The sequence below is a fragment of the Bos indicus genome, chromosome 24 (assembly GCF_029378745.1).
Source record: "Bos indicus isolate NIAB-ARS_2022 breed Sahiwal x Tharparkar chromosome 24, NIAB-ARS_B.indTharparkar_mat_pri_1.0, whole genome shotgun sequence".
Classification (NCBI taxonomy): domain Eukaryota; kingdom Metazoa; phylum Chordata; class Mammalia; order Artiodactyla; family Bovidae; genus Bos; species Bos indicus.
The window spans coordinates 20,891,078-20,905,737 of NC_091783.1; the positions used below are offsets into that span (position 1 = coordinate 20,891,078).

General features: G+C 46.4%; 1 protein-coding gene across 12 annotated transcripts in view; it reads right to left on the minus strand.

Moving 5' to 3' along the window:
• Positions 1-14,660, minus strand: part of FHOD3 (formin homology 2 domain containing 3) — a 522,587-nt gene that overhangs the window by 179,227 nt on the left and 328,700 nt on the right. For all 12 annotated transcript variants that reach the window (XM_019986698.2, XM_019986697.2, XM_070778524.1 and 9 more), the window contains exon 8: positions 6,184-6,278. In XM_019986698.2, the coding sequence (XP_019842257.2) occupies positions 6,184-6,278 (95 nt within the window). The remainder of the gene's footprint in view (positions 1-6,183; positions 6,279-14,660) is intronic.

The following is a 14,660-nucleotide window of genomic DNA, read 5'->3' on the forward strand; positions in this document are numbered from 1 at the left end:
CAGTGCAGATAAGCCACTTGCCACAGAAGAGAAGCCTGCGCACTGAAAAGAAGACAGAGCACTGAGCTGTGCAAAAATGAGCAAGCGAGCAAGCGTTAACTACTCAGTCATGTCCGACTCTTTGTGACTGCACGGACTGAATCCCACCAGGCTCCTCTGTAAATGGAATTCTCCAGGTAAGAATACTGGAGTGGGTTGCCATTCCCTTATCCAGGGGAATCTTCCCGACTCAGGGATCAAACCCAAGTCTTCTGCATAGCAGGCAGTTTCTTTACTGTTTGAGCCACCAGGGAAGCCCCAAATAAGCCAAATAAGTAGTAAATAAATAAAAGATGAGGAAGAGGTGACATAAAAGCCATGAGAAATGGTGACATAAAAGCCAGGGCAGGGCTAATGACCAGAGGTGCCCTAACTGCTGACCTGCCCATCATAGGTAAGCTGACATTCAGTGTTAGATCCAAAACTTCCTACACAGTAGTGCGGGGTTGGGGCGGGGTAGGATGAGACACAGAGAGAGGCCTCTGGTGTCTCCTCAGCATTGGTTCCCCTCCTTTCTTCTTCCCCTTTCTTCCCTGCAGAGAGTCAATCGAGATTCTTTCAGTCCAGGGGGTTAAATTCCTAGAACTAATCCCCATTGCCTTTGCAAGCCCAACCCTGATGGCGTGGTAGGGGGATTACTATTAAAAAATTAAACCTTTAGGTCTATAGAACCAGACTCAGGGAGGCCGTGCTCAGTAAGAGGCACAGAACTGAGGGTATTGAGAAGTCCCTGCATGTTCACGGTGAAAATGCGGGCTTCAGCCATATCCAGATGCCACCCCCTCTCACGTGCGGCCACAGGGGAGCTGGCCTCCCACCACAGTCGAAGATGGCTTGTCTCTCTGTCCGCACAGGGAGGGGGCTGTGCAGCCCCAAAGCACACACTCACCTATTCTCAGCAGATTCTCTAACATGTTCAGCAAACTGCCATGCTCTCACCCCTCCTGGGCCCTGTCTTCCCATGTCTACCCTGACACTCATGGCCAATGTGCCTACTTCTGGCAAAGGTGGCAGCCACTCCAGAAAACTCTGTGAGCAAATGTCTCTTGATACCTCCACTCTCAGACGATACTAGGGACCCCCTTCCTGGTTTCTCTCAGACCTTGTCTTGCCAGGATTTGTGACAAGTAAATCTTTACAGTCCCTCTCAAGGGAGAATGTTTGCTCTCTGTCTGAGCAAACATTCTGTTTTCCTTTCCCTGGGTTTTCACTTATCCCATCAAATCCTCCTTGAGGGATAAAACCAGGGTAGTGAAAGCCTATACACAAGTGTTCATTGCAGCAGGAGCATTTGTGAAAATTAAAAGCTGTGGACACCCAAATGTCTTCAGTGGATGAAGAGCTAACAAATGGTGGTGTATTTACACAATGGAATACTACTCAGCAGTGAAAAGGAGCAAACTATTAATACACCTAGTGACATAGATGAATCTCTAAGGCACTGTGCTGAGTGAGAGAAGTCAGCCTCAAAGAGTTACATCCTGTATGGGTCCCACTTTTGAAAAAACAGAACTACAGTGATGGAGAATAAATCTGTGGTTGTCAGGGACATGAATAGGGGGTCAGGATGTCACTACAAAAGGATAACATGAGTGTGAGATTTTGGGGAGACATGGAGCTGTTCTATATGCTAATTGTGAAGGTCATCCATGACTACATATGTTTTAGAACTTCCGCAGCTAAATGCCAAAAGAAAAGAGTTAATTTTACTGTATGATAATTTAAAAAGCCTTACAGTCGAATCTAAATACAAACCCTCAGTGTGAATCCCATCAGGTTACTCATCCCCCAGGCTCCACTAGAATAACTTCCCTCCCCAGGGCTGCCTGGTGCCGCTTTCCCCGAATGCTCCAAGCCAGCCCCACAGTGCCACCTCTTGTTAATCATGTCCCCACCTTCCTCATCTGATTCTACAAGGTGATCAATATCTGAGCTCCCAAAGTGGGGGAGGCCCACTGAGAGGACTGCGGCTGGATTGGGACAGGACTCCACACGACTGCAGCTTGCAGGGTGAGAAATGGATAATTCCTGATGCTCTCTCAGATCTACTGATGACATGGAGGAGAGGGGAAGAGCTCAGCCGGGATCATTCTGGATCCTGGAAACCCCTCACTAATGTGTCTGTTTAACCAAGGGAGCAGGCTTCAGTCTCAGAGCCCTGAGCAGGCTAGGATTTCGTACCCTTGTTCTGTCATAAAAATGTTAATGTTTTGAATTCCATTTTATTAGGCCCCCTTCCATTTTGTTGAAAGAAAAGTCAGAAAAGCAATACAATTTCCCAGATTTCAGAGTCTGCGTTTTTTCCAGACCCACATTAGCACGTCAACGCATGATGATATTTCGGGTCTCAGAGGACATTACCGAAATGATCAATGTGACTAAAATTCAGCAAAAACAAACAAACCCCATATGGGTGCCTGCTGATCTTTCTGAGGAAAGGATGGCACCTGGAATTGTGTCCTTGGAACCTTCCCTTGGGCCAGGACTAACAAATATGGGATGGAACCACCAGAAAAGAAAGAGTAAGCGAGGAATTCCTGGATGTCGGAGGCCATATGGTGCCACGGAGAGTGACACGCACTGGGTCCTGGCCAGCGATTGGCAGCAGAAGCCCAAGTCACACGGCTGCCGCCGGGCTCATTACAGAACCAAGCAAGGCCTCCACCACTAAGTGAACACGCTGCCCAAGAGTGAAAATGCCTGTTTTTTTTTTTTTTTGCTGAATTCAGTGTTTTCCAATACAAGGTCAGTGACTGAAAATGACAGGAAACAGATGACCTTCATCTTCAAAAACCAACAGAAAATTGCTTTCAAATTGCATGCTACTATTCCTTTTTTTTTTTTTTTTTAAATTTTTTAATAGTAGAAATATTAGTCACTCAGTTGTGTAAAAAAAAAAAAAAGAAAAAAAAGAAAAAAAAATAAAAATGTAGATATAAAATCAAAAAAAATATATATATAATTTAAACTTTGAACAGTATTATTGGGTGCATACAAGTTTTACTGTACCCTTATCTGTATTAAGTAGTATCACATGGCTAATTTGAAAGGCAAAATTGACCATCTTCCAATTTATATGCATTTGGTTACTAATAGGTTTAAACATTTTTTATGTTTACAGTCATGGACATTCTGTGAGTCTTCTGTTTGTGTTCACCTGATTTTCTCCTGGGTTTTAGAGTTCTTATATATTAAGAATAATGTCCACTTACAAACCGAAAAGACAACCTTCAGAGTGGGAAAATATTTACATATGAAACAATTGACAAGGGATTAATCTAAAAAAAAAAAAAAAAAAAAAAAAAATTGCATGCTAAATCAACTCACAAAGAGATTTTCAAATAAAACCTTGAGTTCTTAGGATTATTGTCCAGAAAAGGGGTGTCTGTTTCCCACCAGGACTGTAGGAAATTTCCCATGACTTCATCAATAACTGGCATTCAATTAAAAAGCAATCACTGCCCACGTGACCCAGAGAAAATGACTTGCTGTTTAACTACATATTTCTTTCAAGCTTAGTAGGGTTAATGTCATTCATTTGTCGACTGGGGTCATACTACTGGGTTGGCCAAAAAGTTCGTTTGTGTTTCCCAGACGAGCCTAAGGAAAAATCTGAACCAACTTTTGTGCCAACCCAATATACTTAGGATAGTACCCTTTTCTGCCCAATTTTTGGGAATTGATTCTAAGTTTGCCACTTGCCTTTAGTTTTCATTGGTGGTTTTCAATTTGTAAATACGACTTTTTATAGTTTAATACAGTGAAATATTTAAGTCCTTTTCTTTGGAATATTTTTGACTGGTTATATTATTAGACAAACCTTCACTGACCAGAGACTAGTTGATTTTCACCTCTGTTTCTTCTTATTTTTCTACAGTTTGGTGTGTCACATTGAACTTTTCAATCTTTCCGAAATTTATTTTGCTATACAGTCAAAGCATGTTTTCGTTTATTTCCACTTAGCAAAACCCTTCTCAGTCATACATGGTGCTGACCATCCCTGTGGATTTCAATTACAGGGTGCACTGCATGTACATTGTTTATTTCCACTTAGCAAAACCTCTCTCAGTCATACATGGTGCTGACCATCCCTGTGGATTTCAATTACAGGGTGCACTGCATGTACATTGTTTATTTCCACTTAGCAAAACCTCTCTCAGTCATACATGGTGCTGACCATCCCTGTGGATTTCAATTACAGGGTGCACTGCATGTACATTGTTTATTTCCACTTAGCAAAACCTCTCTCAGTCATACATGGCACTGACCATCCCTGTGTATTTCAATTACAGGGTGCACTGCATGTACATTGAGGGCTGTTTCCAGCCCCTCTGCTTCAGCCATCTGCCAAGGAAAAAGTCAGGACCACATTGTTTTAATCCTTAAAGTTTACACAACATCTTAATACCTAGTAGAATTACTTCTCATAATTACATTGCTTTCTACCAATTCATATTTCTCAGTTCATATTTCTCCAGATATATTTCAGGAAGAGATTCTCAGTCCTTTCTAAAGAACTGCAGTTGGTCCTTAGGCTTGTACCTGGCACCCTGGGGAGTACAAAGGTAGGGCCTTGGGGTGGCTGATGTGCTGTCTGGGGTCCAGGGCGAAGATAACCATCTCACCCTCCCTCAGTTATTAATAAGGAAGGGCCAGGGCACTGAGGGAACCCCAGTCCTGAGAGTGGGCTGTCCCTGGTCAGCGTGGGACCCACTGTCAGAGCACCCCTCAGGATGGACACTGAAGACAGCTGCTGCCCCATGAGCTGGTGACCAGGGAGGATGCGATGGGCAGAATGAGGGCACAAGGGTCAGGTCACCATCATAGGAGAGGATGGGATCCACCTTCAGGAACCCTCACCTGGCCCCCACGGCCAGAGTTCAACCAGCTGCAGAATAAGAATGCTTGCTTTTCTGCTGGATCGAGAATCATCTCCTTAGAGTAAAACTTGTTCATCTATATTTTAAGGAAAGATGTTAAGGGGACATCTCGATAGGAAAAGTAGCCATAAAAGTCTTGATACCCTCTTTCTAGTTTCACTAGAAAAACCAAAGTCTAGAAACCTGGCAGACAACTCGGGCCTTCACATGTATGAATACCAGCACACACGCACACACGCCATGCGTCTGTGTAAAGGGTCTCCTCTAATGCAAAGGCATGCTGAAGCGTGTTCCAGCCACCAGCATGGGGGTGTACATGGAGTAGGCTTCTTCAGAGGGCAAATTTTAGGTTTTCACATGCACTAGTTCCCTTGAGCTGCCATAACAAAGTACCACAACTGAGTGGCTTACAGTGACTGAAATGAGGTACGAAACTTGGGAAACTGTAAGCTGAAGACCAATTACATGGGCCACAGAGGCTGCCTGAACACTGTCTCTCCAGGTGGATCCCTCTGTGCTTCTGGGGGTAAGGTTGGCCGAGCCACACTACGGGACCTTGATGAAGGCAAGCACCTTCACGGGCTAGAAGGCGGGAACATCATCAAAGCCCCGTGCTTCAGTCCTGGCCGCTCCCGTCTCGGGGCTGCCGCAGGCTCAGCATGAAGATCTGGGAGTTGCAGGGAAAAGTCACTGCAGGTGAACTGGAGCAAGAAACTTTCAGGAGCAGCAGCCAGACAGAGCCGCCCCAGGGGACCTCTCTGGCCTTGTCTGCTGGCGGCCAGACTGTTCGCTGGCTGCACAGACAACCTGGTGTGAGTGTGGCAGGTGGCCTTCGGCGCCCACTAGAAACATGGCAGAGCTTTAAAAAGGAAAAAACCGGTTTTGGAAAGATAAAAGGGGGTCGGGTGGGCCATGCTACCCCTGAAGGCCCTAGGGGAGGCCCTTCCTCGCTGCATCTGGGACTGGTTGCTGGCAATCCTCAGCATTCTTGGTGGTCCGCGGTTGCAGATGCATCACTCCAACCTGCAGCCCTGCCTTCAGAGGCCACCTTCCTCGTGGACGAGTGTGTATGCTGTCTCCCCTCTGTGTGCTTCTTCTTTCCTCTTCTTATAGGACACCAGTTCTACTAGATTAGGGCCCACCCTAATGACCTCATCTGCAAAAATCCCATTTCCAAATAAGATCACATTCACTGGCTCCGGGGTCAGGACTTCAGCGTCTTTTGTGGGAGACACAATTCAACCCACAACAAACATCAACCAACCTTGTTCACTAAAGTCATCGCGTAAACCAGCAGTTCCGTGTCGACCCCATCCTTTTCCTCCAGGATTTCCATGATATTTGACCAGGGTGTGACTCCTATGAATAAGGCAAAAATCATGAGAAACAGCAATTCGGGACCCCTTATCCAACTCACATCACAGTTTATCCAGACTCATCACCCAATGACAGGAACGCCTTTCACCAAATTTTGAAGCATGACTCTGTACATCCTTCCAATGAGGTGATGATATGCCGTGTCATCCTTGTCTACTTGAAAATGTATATTCCTCATGTCGGATGCCTATCAGTTTGCTTGAAAAGTTCCCTTTATACTAAATAGGCAATTAAAAAAAAAAATCCAATTATATGCAGCTTTTTTAGACCATGCATTTTACTCTCCGAGTATGGAAATGTTCTGGAATTACTCTCTATGTGTGTCCATCTCCTGCAAGGAAAGAGGATTCAGGAGAGCTTTACAGTCACTCAAGCAAAGGACTCAAAACAGTAACAGTGAAACGTCCGTCTAGCAAACATTTCCAGAACAGAAGTATATTATCTCTATTGTATCAAGTCACAAAAACTATTTAGGCATCAACCAGGTACAAGGAATTGGGTCTCTAGAAGGTGGCCCTCAGAAGGTCTACAGTCAAATGGAACAGTCAGGCACAGACACAGAACGCATGCCAGCACAGGGTAAAAGCAATTAGAAGGCAAAGCGCTTAGCCACGCCTGTCACTCAACGACGGTGGTCTGTCTTTTGAAGTGAGATGGTCGAGGAGGGTTTGGTGTAAGAAGTGACTCCTCGGTGAGACTGGTGGGGGGGGCGCTCACGGAGGTTGTCCCATGGCTCCAGGGAGGGCAGGAAAACCCTCCATGTTCAGGATCACTAGGCCAAAGCCACAAAGAGGACACACACCCCGACATGATTTGCTACTCTGGGGATAAACATCTGCAGCGAAGTGCTGCCTTGCCCCTGGCATGGTGGGGTGGAACACGCAGCTCTTTCCTGGTTTCTCTATAAAGATCTCAAAGGGATATTGTCTATTTTTGCTGATAAAATTAAATTCTGAAATAACCTAAAACCAGTGGGTTTCAAATGCTGATTCTTGGGTGGGTTATGTCAGAGCTGATTTCCTGGTCTTGTGAACCAAAACTCCTCCAGGGAAGTGATGGCTTCTGTCTTGTCTCTCTGCCCTTGGCAGAGTGCCCAGCACATAGTAGGCGCTCAATAAAATGTCTGCTGACTAGTGAATGGGGACCTCTGAGAGGGTACAGGGTGGCTTTAAACTGGGGTAGTTTTTAAAGAGCCACAGGGTTCACTGCACACAGTAAGGAGACAAGACAGGAGAATTTAAAAAGGATGAGGTACCTACCATAAAACATGAAAGACACAAGTAGAATTTCAGGTCTGTTGGTGATCCCAGCAAGGGAACAAAATGCCTTTTCTTTTGGGCTGAAAGTGAAGGCGCTCAGTCGTGTTCGACTCCTAGCAACCCCGTGGACTGCAGCCCACCAGGCTCCTCCGTCCACGGGATTCCCCAGGCAAGAATACTGGAGTGGGTTGCCATTGCCTTCTCCAGGGATCTTCCTGACTCAGGGATCGAACCCAGGTCTCCTGCATTGCAGGCAGATGCTTTAACCTCTGAGCCACCAGGGAAGCCCATCCTTCGGGCTAGTTGCTCAGTTAGTCCAAACTAGGAGTCTATGACTAAGCTTCTATAACCCTTTGTTACTCCGAACACAAAAGCATGATCCTTTGTGTGCTAACTGCTGAATTATCTTCTTGCTGATATTTATCATCAAACTATCTTGAAGTCCACACCTCTTCTTCATAGCCAGGCGAAGTAACCATTTCTGTCCTCAAGATAATCAGTGTGGTCAGTAGGTCTCATTGTCCAGGTGTAGGTCAAGCTTTCTAAATGCCTCTGCTTGTGCTTATAAAAGGGCAACTTCCGTCACTCATACTCACACCCAACCTCAGTACAAAACATGAAAACATGAGTTCTACATGGGTAAAGAAAAGCCTGTACAAGAGAGACAGCACTGATGCAGAGAATTCCCAGTGGGACTCAGGGGCCCTGAAATGCTTCTTGGTTGCTTACTTAGGAGCCAAAGATGTCAAACGGGGCCTGTGGAATGAGAGGAAGGAAGCAAACGGCAAGCATCCCAAAGAGAGAGGTGAATAGTCTATTTCCTCTCTCTTTCTCTCTCTTATGCAGACACACATATCTATGCACCTCTTTATCCATTATCATGAAAGCACTCAAACAGGGGCTTCATTTAATTAAAAAACATATTCGGGGCTCCTCTGATGGCTCAGTGGTAAAGAATCTGCCTGCCAATGCAGGAGACACGGATTTGACTTGATCCCTGGTCTGGAAAGATCCCATATGCCACGGAGCAACTAAGCCCGTGCACCACAACTACTGAGCCTGTGCTCTAACGCCCAGGAACCGCGACCACTGAGCCTGTGCTCTAACGCCAAGAACCGCGACTGCTGAGCCTGCGTGCCGCAACTACGGACGCCCTAGAGCCCGTGCTCCCCAACAAGAAAAGCCTCCTCAGTGAGAGGCCTGGGCACCGCAACTAGAGAGGAGCCCCACGCCCTGCCACTACAGCAAAGCCCACACAGCAACGAAGACCCAGCACAGCCAAACTAAATAAAGTTTAAAGAAGATATACACAAAAAGTTTTCTTCAGTTATAATATCTGATTCCCTTTTTATCATTTAAGGATTTTGAGTCTGGAAATTTGCATGTAATCAGACACTACTGGGATACATGTTCACTATCTTTTGACTGGGGACAAGAAAATAAATTTTTAGAAGAATGAAGGGGAAAGTGAGGACACCTTCTGCTGCTGCTAAGTCGCTTCAGTCGTGTCCAACTCTGTGCGACCCCATAGACGGCAGCCCACCAGGCTCCCCCGTCCCTGGGATTCTCCAGGCAAGAACACTGGAGTGGGTTGCCATTTCCTTCCCCAATGCATGAAAATGAAAAGTGAAAGGGAAGTCGCTCAGTCGTGTCTGACTCTTCGCGACCCCATGGACTGCAGCCCACCAGGCTCCTCTGTCCATGGGATTCTCCAGGCAAGAGTACTGGAGTGGAGTGCCATTGCCTTCTCTTCTGCTGCCGCTGCTGCTGCTAAGTCGCTTCAGTCGTGTCCAACTCTGTGCGACCCCATAAACTGCAGCCCACCAGGCTCCCCCGTCCCTGGGATTCTCCAGGCGAGAACACTGGAGTGGATTGCCATTTCCTTCTCCAATGTATGAAAGTGAAAAGTGAAAGTGAAGTCACTCGGTCGTGTCTGACTCTTAGCGACCCCACGGACTGCAGCCTACCAGGCTCCTCCACCCATGGGATTTTCCAGGCAAGAGTACTGGAGTGGGGTACCATTGCCTTCTCCAGCCTTCTCTTCTAGTTCAACACAAATACCTTGTCAGGGCTCCAGCTGGCCTGCATCAAGCACCAGCAGTTGTACCTGTCCCAGGAGCCCACCCGTCAGAACTAAAGGGTCCAGTTCACTGCCGCCCCCATCCACACCTTCACTGCTCCATATGGGATTTCATGTGTGTATGTGTGGGTAGCAACTAACACTTTCCCTGGGGCTTCCCTGGTGGCTCAGACGGTAAAGAATCTGCCTGCAATGCAGGAGACCCAGGTTCAATCCCTGACTCATGAAGATCCCCTGGAGAAGGCAATGGCCATCCACTCCAGTATTCTTGTTGGAGTATCCCATGGATAGAGGTCACAGTCCATGGGGTCACAGAGTTGGACATGACTGAGTGAATAACATGTGGGGGTAGGGGGTGGCCCTGTGTTAAAATCATAAACCACACGACCTTCCCCCTTTACATAACAGAGAACAAAATTGAGCCCCAAAGTAGTGGAATGAACAGAGGCTCAGGGGGAGGCATGTAAACTGGTGAGATGACGTCTACCCTAGCGGCTCACTGTGAGGTGTCCCGGAGATAAGGCACTTTGTCGCCTCTCCTGAGTGCTGATGCAGAACATCAGGAGATGGTCACTTCCTTCATCATCATTGTCCGTCTCTCTCCAACTCCACCTCCAGCACTGGAGTGAGTATAGGATCGATGACAGCCTGGTTTCTTTCTGATGTTCAAAGGCACATGATTGGCACTTAAATAATTGTTAAACAAATGAATTTTATATGAAAAACGCTTAGAACGGTGTCTGTTGTGTGGCAGGCACTTGGATAGCAGTAGCTGTCACTGCGGTGGAGGTGGTGGGCAGGGGACACCCACGCTGCCCCCCAGGCCTGCCCCGCAGGCTTCCTGGCCAGGCCCCCTCCTCCCAGCAAACCACATCACCCCTCTCTCAACCCAGAATGAATAAGCACAGGATAAACTGCTCAATACTCTTGTCCTCTTACTCTCTTCCAAGTCTCTGTATTAAACTCCAAAGAAAATAAAATATTTTGCATGAGGCCTCGTATGCGAGTTGGTCTAACACTCAAACACAAGGTCCCAGTGGCATGTTCCATGTCTTTCACTGTGAGGGATGAACACTTAACGAGTACACTTCTGCTCCAAATAACCAAGGAAACAGAGCTTGAGTTCTGTGCACTCTAACCTCCACCATGCTTTGTGCAGTCTTCACAGAGCAACGTACCCTTGAGCACAAGTCAGAGCCAAGATGGCTTGAAAGGATGTCTGGATTCCCCACCCACCTCCCCAACCCTGTTAATCATGTGTGAGACACATGTTTAAAAATTATGTCATATCTCATCACCTCACATTCAAATGAAAAAATGGCACCTCTTCAAAAGCAGTGTTGAACCAAATTAGCAGGACTCAAGATTTATGACTGAAATTTCAAAATAAGGTACCCCATCTGGTCACTTACCCCCACCCTCTGTCTGGGAGGGAAACCCAGTCAGAGGGAGGGGGCACCCTGCCCAGGGGAGCAGGGGATTCTCGACCAGTTTCCTGCTAATCACTAGAGTGAAGAAGTCTTTGATGATGGCAGAATGAGAAAGCAAAGCCTTCTCATGGGCTTCCATGACTACTAACTGCCATTCTCTCTTGCTGCCTGGCCCTGTCCACTAGGAAGAGAAAGTGACTTGAAGACCCATGCAAAGGAGAAGACATGCCAGCAGTCTACACAGACAGGTATGACACTGAGCCATGCCTCAGAGACTAACTCAAATCCATGGTTTCATTCTAGCACCTGAGCCAAAGTGCCAACTGCCACGATCAAATGGGGCCCTTTTAATTTTCATTAATTCATACATATTTGCTAGTCCCTATGATACACCTAAATCCCTCAGCTTTTATTGCTGCTCCCTAACTGGCCCAGTGTTGGCAGAACAGCAATTTGTCCATCCATGCTCACCAATGAACCCTTCCCGTTAACCCATGTGTGGGATGTGCTGTTTATACAGCAATCAGAGGAATTTGTTCTTGGACAACTTCATTTGCTAGTAATTTCTGAGAACTTGTGGCTCACTTGTTGATTTTCCTTGCTGATTCTTTAAACCTATCATTTTTCATCATCCAAAAGAATTCCTTTCTACTAAAAAGGTCTGTACGTTAACATGCCCATTCTCACCCTAACCTCCAAAAGAATGAGTCCAAAACCACCTTGAGGAGTCACATTTATGGCAGATTTATAAACCTGTGTAGAAATGGACATACTCAGCTGGCCCTCAGTCACCCCTGGCATGTCTACCTACTCGCTCGTCCAGCTGAGAGGGACTGGAGAGCAGCTTCCCAACCTGCCAGGTGGAAGCACACCAGCAGGTCCTGCCTCCCCCTGCAGAACAGCAGGGCGTATTTGTGTGTCCAACTTCAACACAGAGGTCAGGGACAGTTTTACTAGCAGTAATATAGGATGGTGTTATATGTACGTGTTATAATGTCATGGCCAAGACCACACACGTCATAGAGAAATATGTGACTGAACCACACATGATAAGCTATGGTTGAGTTTTTGCATCAGTGCTGATCCTTTTTGTTCTCAGCTGCTAGTGCTCAGTAGCAACTGGATGACAATACTTGCCAATAGCTTAAGAAATTTCATTGGAAAAACCATGAGGTTGAGAAAACAATCCATTCTCTGTTGACTTTTTATTTTTATAAATTGGGAAACAGCAGCCATGGCTTTGTCTTGGGGGAGAGAGTACAGCTGAGTGTACAGCTGGGCCTGCAGGTGGAGACTTGGGGGTTGGGTGTGTTCGGGATCACTCCTCTATCCCAAATGGTCTCTCCATTGAGATATGCAGTCTGAGGAAGGAAGCTATGAGTTCCCAAACCAGTGAAGTCAAGGGAGAATCTCAAGGTCATAAGAAGGTTGTTTCCTTTAACACGGCCCACATGACAAGGGCCCAAGGGTTACCTGAAATTTAGGATAGGAAAATGAAGAGTCTGCTAATTATCCTAAAGTAACTCTAAGAGTTGGAGAATAGAGTATGAATCTTCCAAGGATGAATGAAAGGATCAGCTTCACTCTCTTCCCAAACATCCACCTTTGACCCTAAGCCATGGACTGGCCTTGGGAAAGCCCATCCTGGCTTCTGAGTCATTGGGAGCCTTCATTAGGATTCTCAAGGGGTCCCCTTGATGTGCTTTAGGCCACGAGGGTCTTCATGCTCATGCTTCAGATGGCAACAAGCCTTGGCAGAAAAAACCTGCCCCAACCTGGCATCAACCTTCCAGACTCACAGCCCCTGCTCACACACTAGGACTGCCTCTGTGGTACACGCAAACACAGGCCTGGAGTTGCCTCCCACCTATATTCTACCATGCTGGGGACTGACATCTGCCTGTGTGTTTGTGGGAAAAGTGCAGAATCCCAGTTCATGGTCCTGGATGGCTTTCATTAACTTATATTCAAACTTTCTTTCTTTTTTTTTTTTTATTGTTATTATTGTTGGTTTTTTTTTTAATTTTATTTTATTTTTAACTTTACATAATTATATTAGTTTTGCCAAATATCAAAATGAATCCGCCACAGGCACACATGTGTTCCCCATCCTGAACCCTCCTCCCTCCTCCCTCCCCATACCATCCCTCTGGGTCGTCCGAGTGCACTAGCCCCAAGCATCCAGTATCGTGTATCGAACCTGGACTGGCAACTCGTTTCTTACATGATATTTTACATGTTTCAAACTTTCAAAGCAACTAGTAAGCTACTTTCCTTCATCTTTGCATTCAGTCCTGAATGTGGGTCTCTGATCAACACTGAGTCAGAGACAACAAGTGGTTTGAATCAAAGAAGGCTATTTAGGCCTCTCATTTCTTTTCATCGGTTGTCCCTGAGCTGACTTGTACATAAACATGTGTGTCCACACATACATACACACACACAACCATACACCAACATGTTAAGAACAATTCTATCTTGTGAGACTACAGGTAAATTTTTATGGTCTTCTTTACACTGTTTTTTTCCAAATTTTCTAGAGTATTTCCATTATAAAAAGAAAATAATTAATGTTAACAAATTTTTGTTCTTGTTAGAGTCTTTGTGGGGATGACAATATTAATAAAAATGTCCTACTGAGGAACAAAACCTAAGTATTTGTTAGTCACTCAGTCATTTCCAACTCTTTGCAACTGCATAGATTGTAGCCCACCAGGCTCCTCTGTCTATGGGATTCTCCAGGCAAGAATATTGGAGTGGGTTGCCAAGCCCTTCTCCAGGGGATCTTTCCAACCCAGGGATCAAACCCTGGTCTCCTGCATTGTAGGCAGATTCTTTACTGTCTAAGCTACCAGGGAAGCTGTTTTAAAGAATAAAACAAAACAAAAACCCGTTTCAGAATCAGACTTCACAACATTAAAGGGGACGCAGCATGTCATGCTGTAAACCAGATCCAAAGCTCATTTGTCATCAGGTGTGCAGGCCGGCACTAGGCCTTCCTGCTGTGGGTCAGCCAGGTGCTGGGACACCCAGAGGGGACAGGCACCCCACTGTCCAGCAAGGACACACACTCCTGGGAGAATGGGCACAGCAGAGATGAGGGGCACATGGGGCTTTGAAAGAGTATGCTCATCTGACCCAAGGCAGGGCGGGCCTGGCGCAGGCTGGGTGGGAGGTGGGGGTGGTGGGTAAACAGGGATGGGACATGAAGGGTCGGCCCTAACCGGGCACTGGGGAGCCACCGGCAGGTTTCAGACGGAAAACGACGTGACCATATTTGTGCTTTAGAAGAAGCCTCCAATAGCAGAGAGGCGGGTAGCATTTCAGGGAAGTAAAGGATGCCCAGTGACAGATGGTGAAGAGGATGCAAGGGAGGGAAGATGTTTAAGGAACATTGTGGGGTGAAAGCCAATAAAGCAGGTGGGAGGAAGGGGAAGAGACAAAGGAGCCAAAGTGACTCCAACAGGATGGGAAAAGAGAACAAGCTGGTTCTGTGCATTCAGTTGTGGTGGCTGAAGATGGAGCATAAGGATAAGCTGGAGTCTGACCTGTCCTGGGTCAGTTAGGGGTGCTTTTCTTTCCCTGTTCCCTCCTT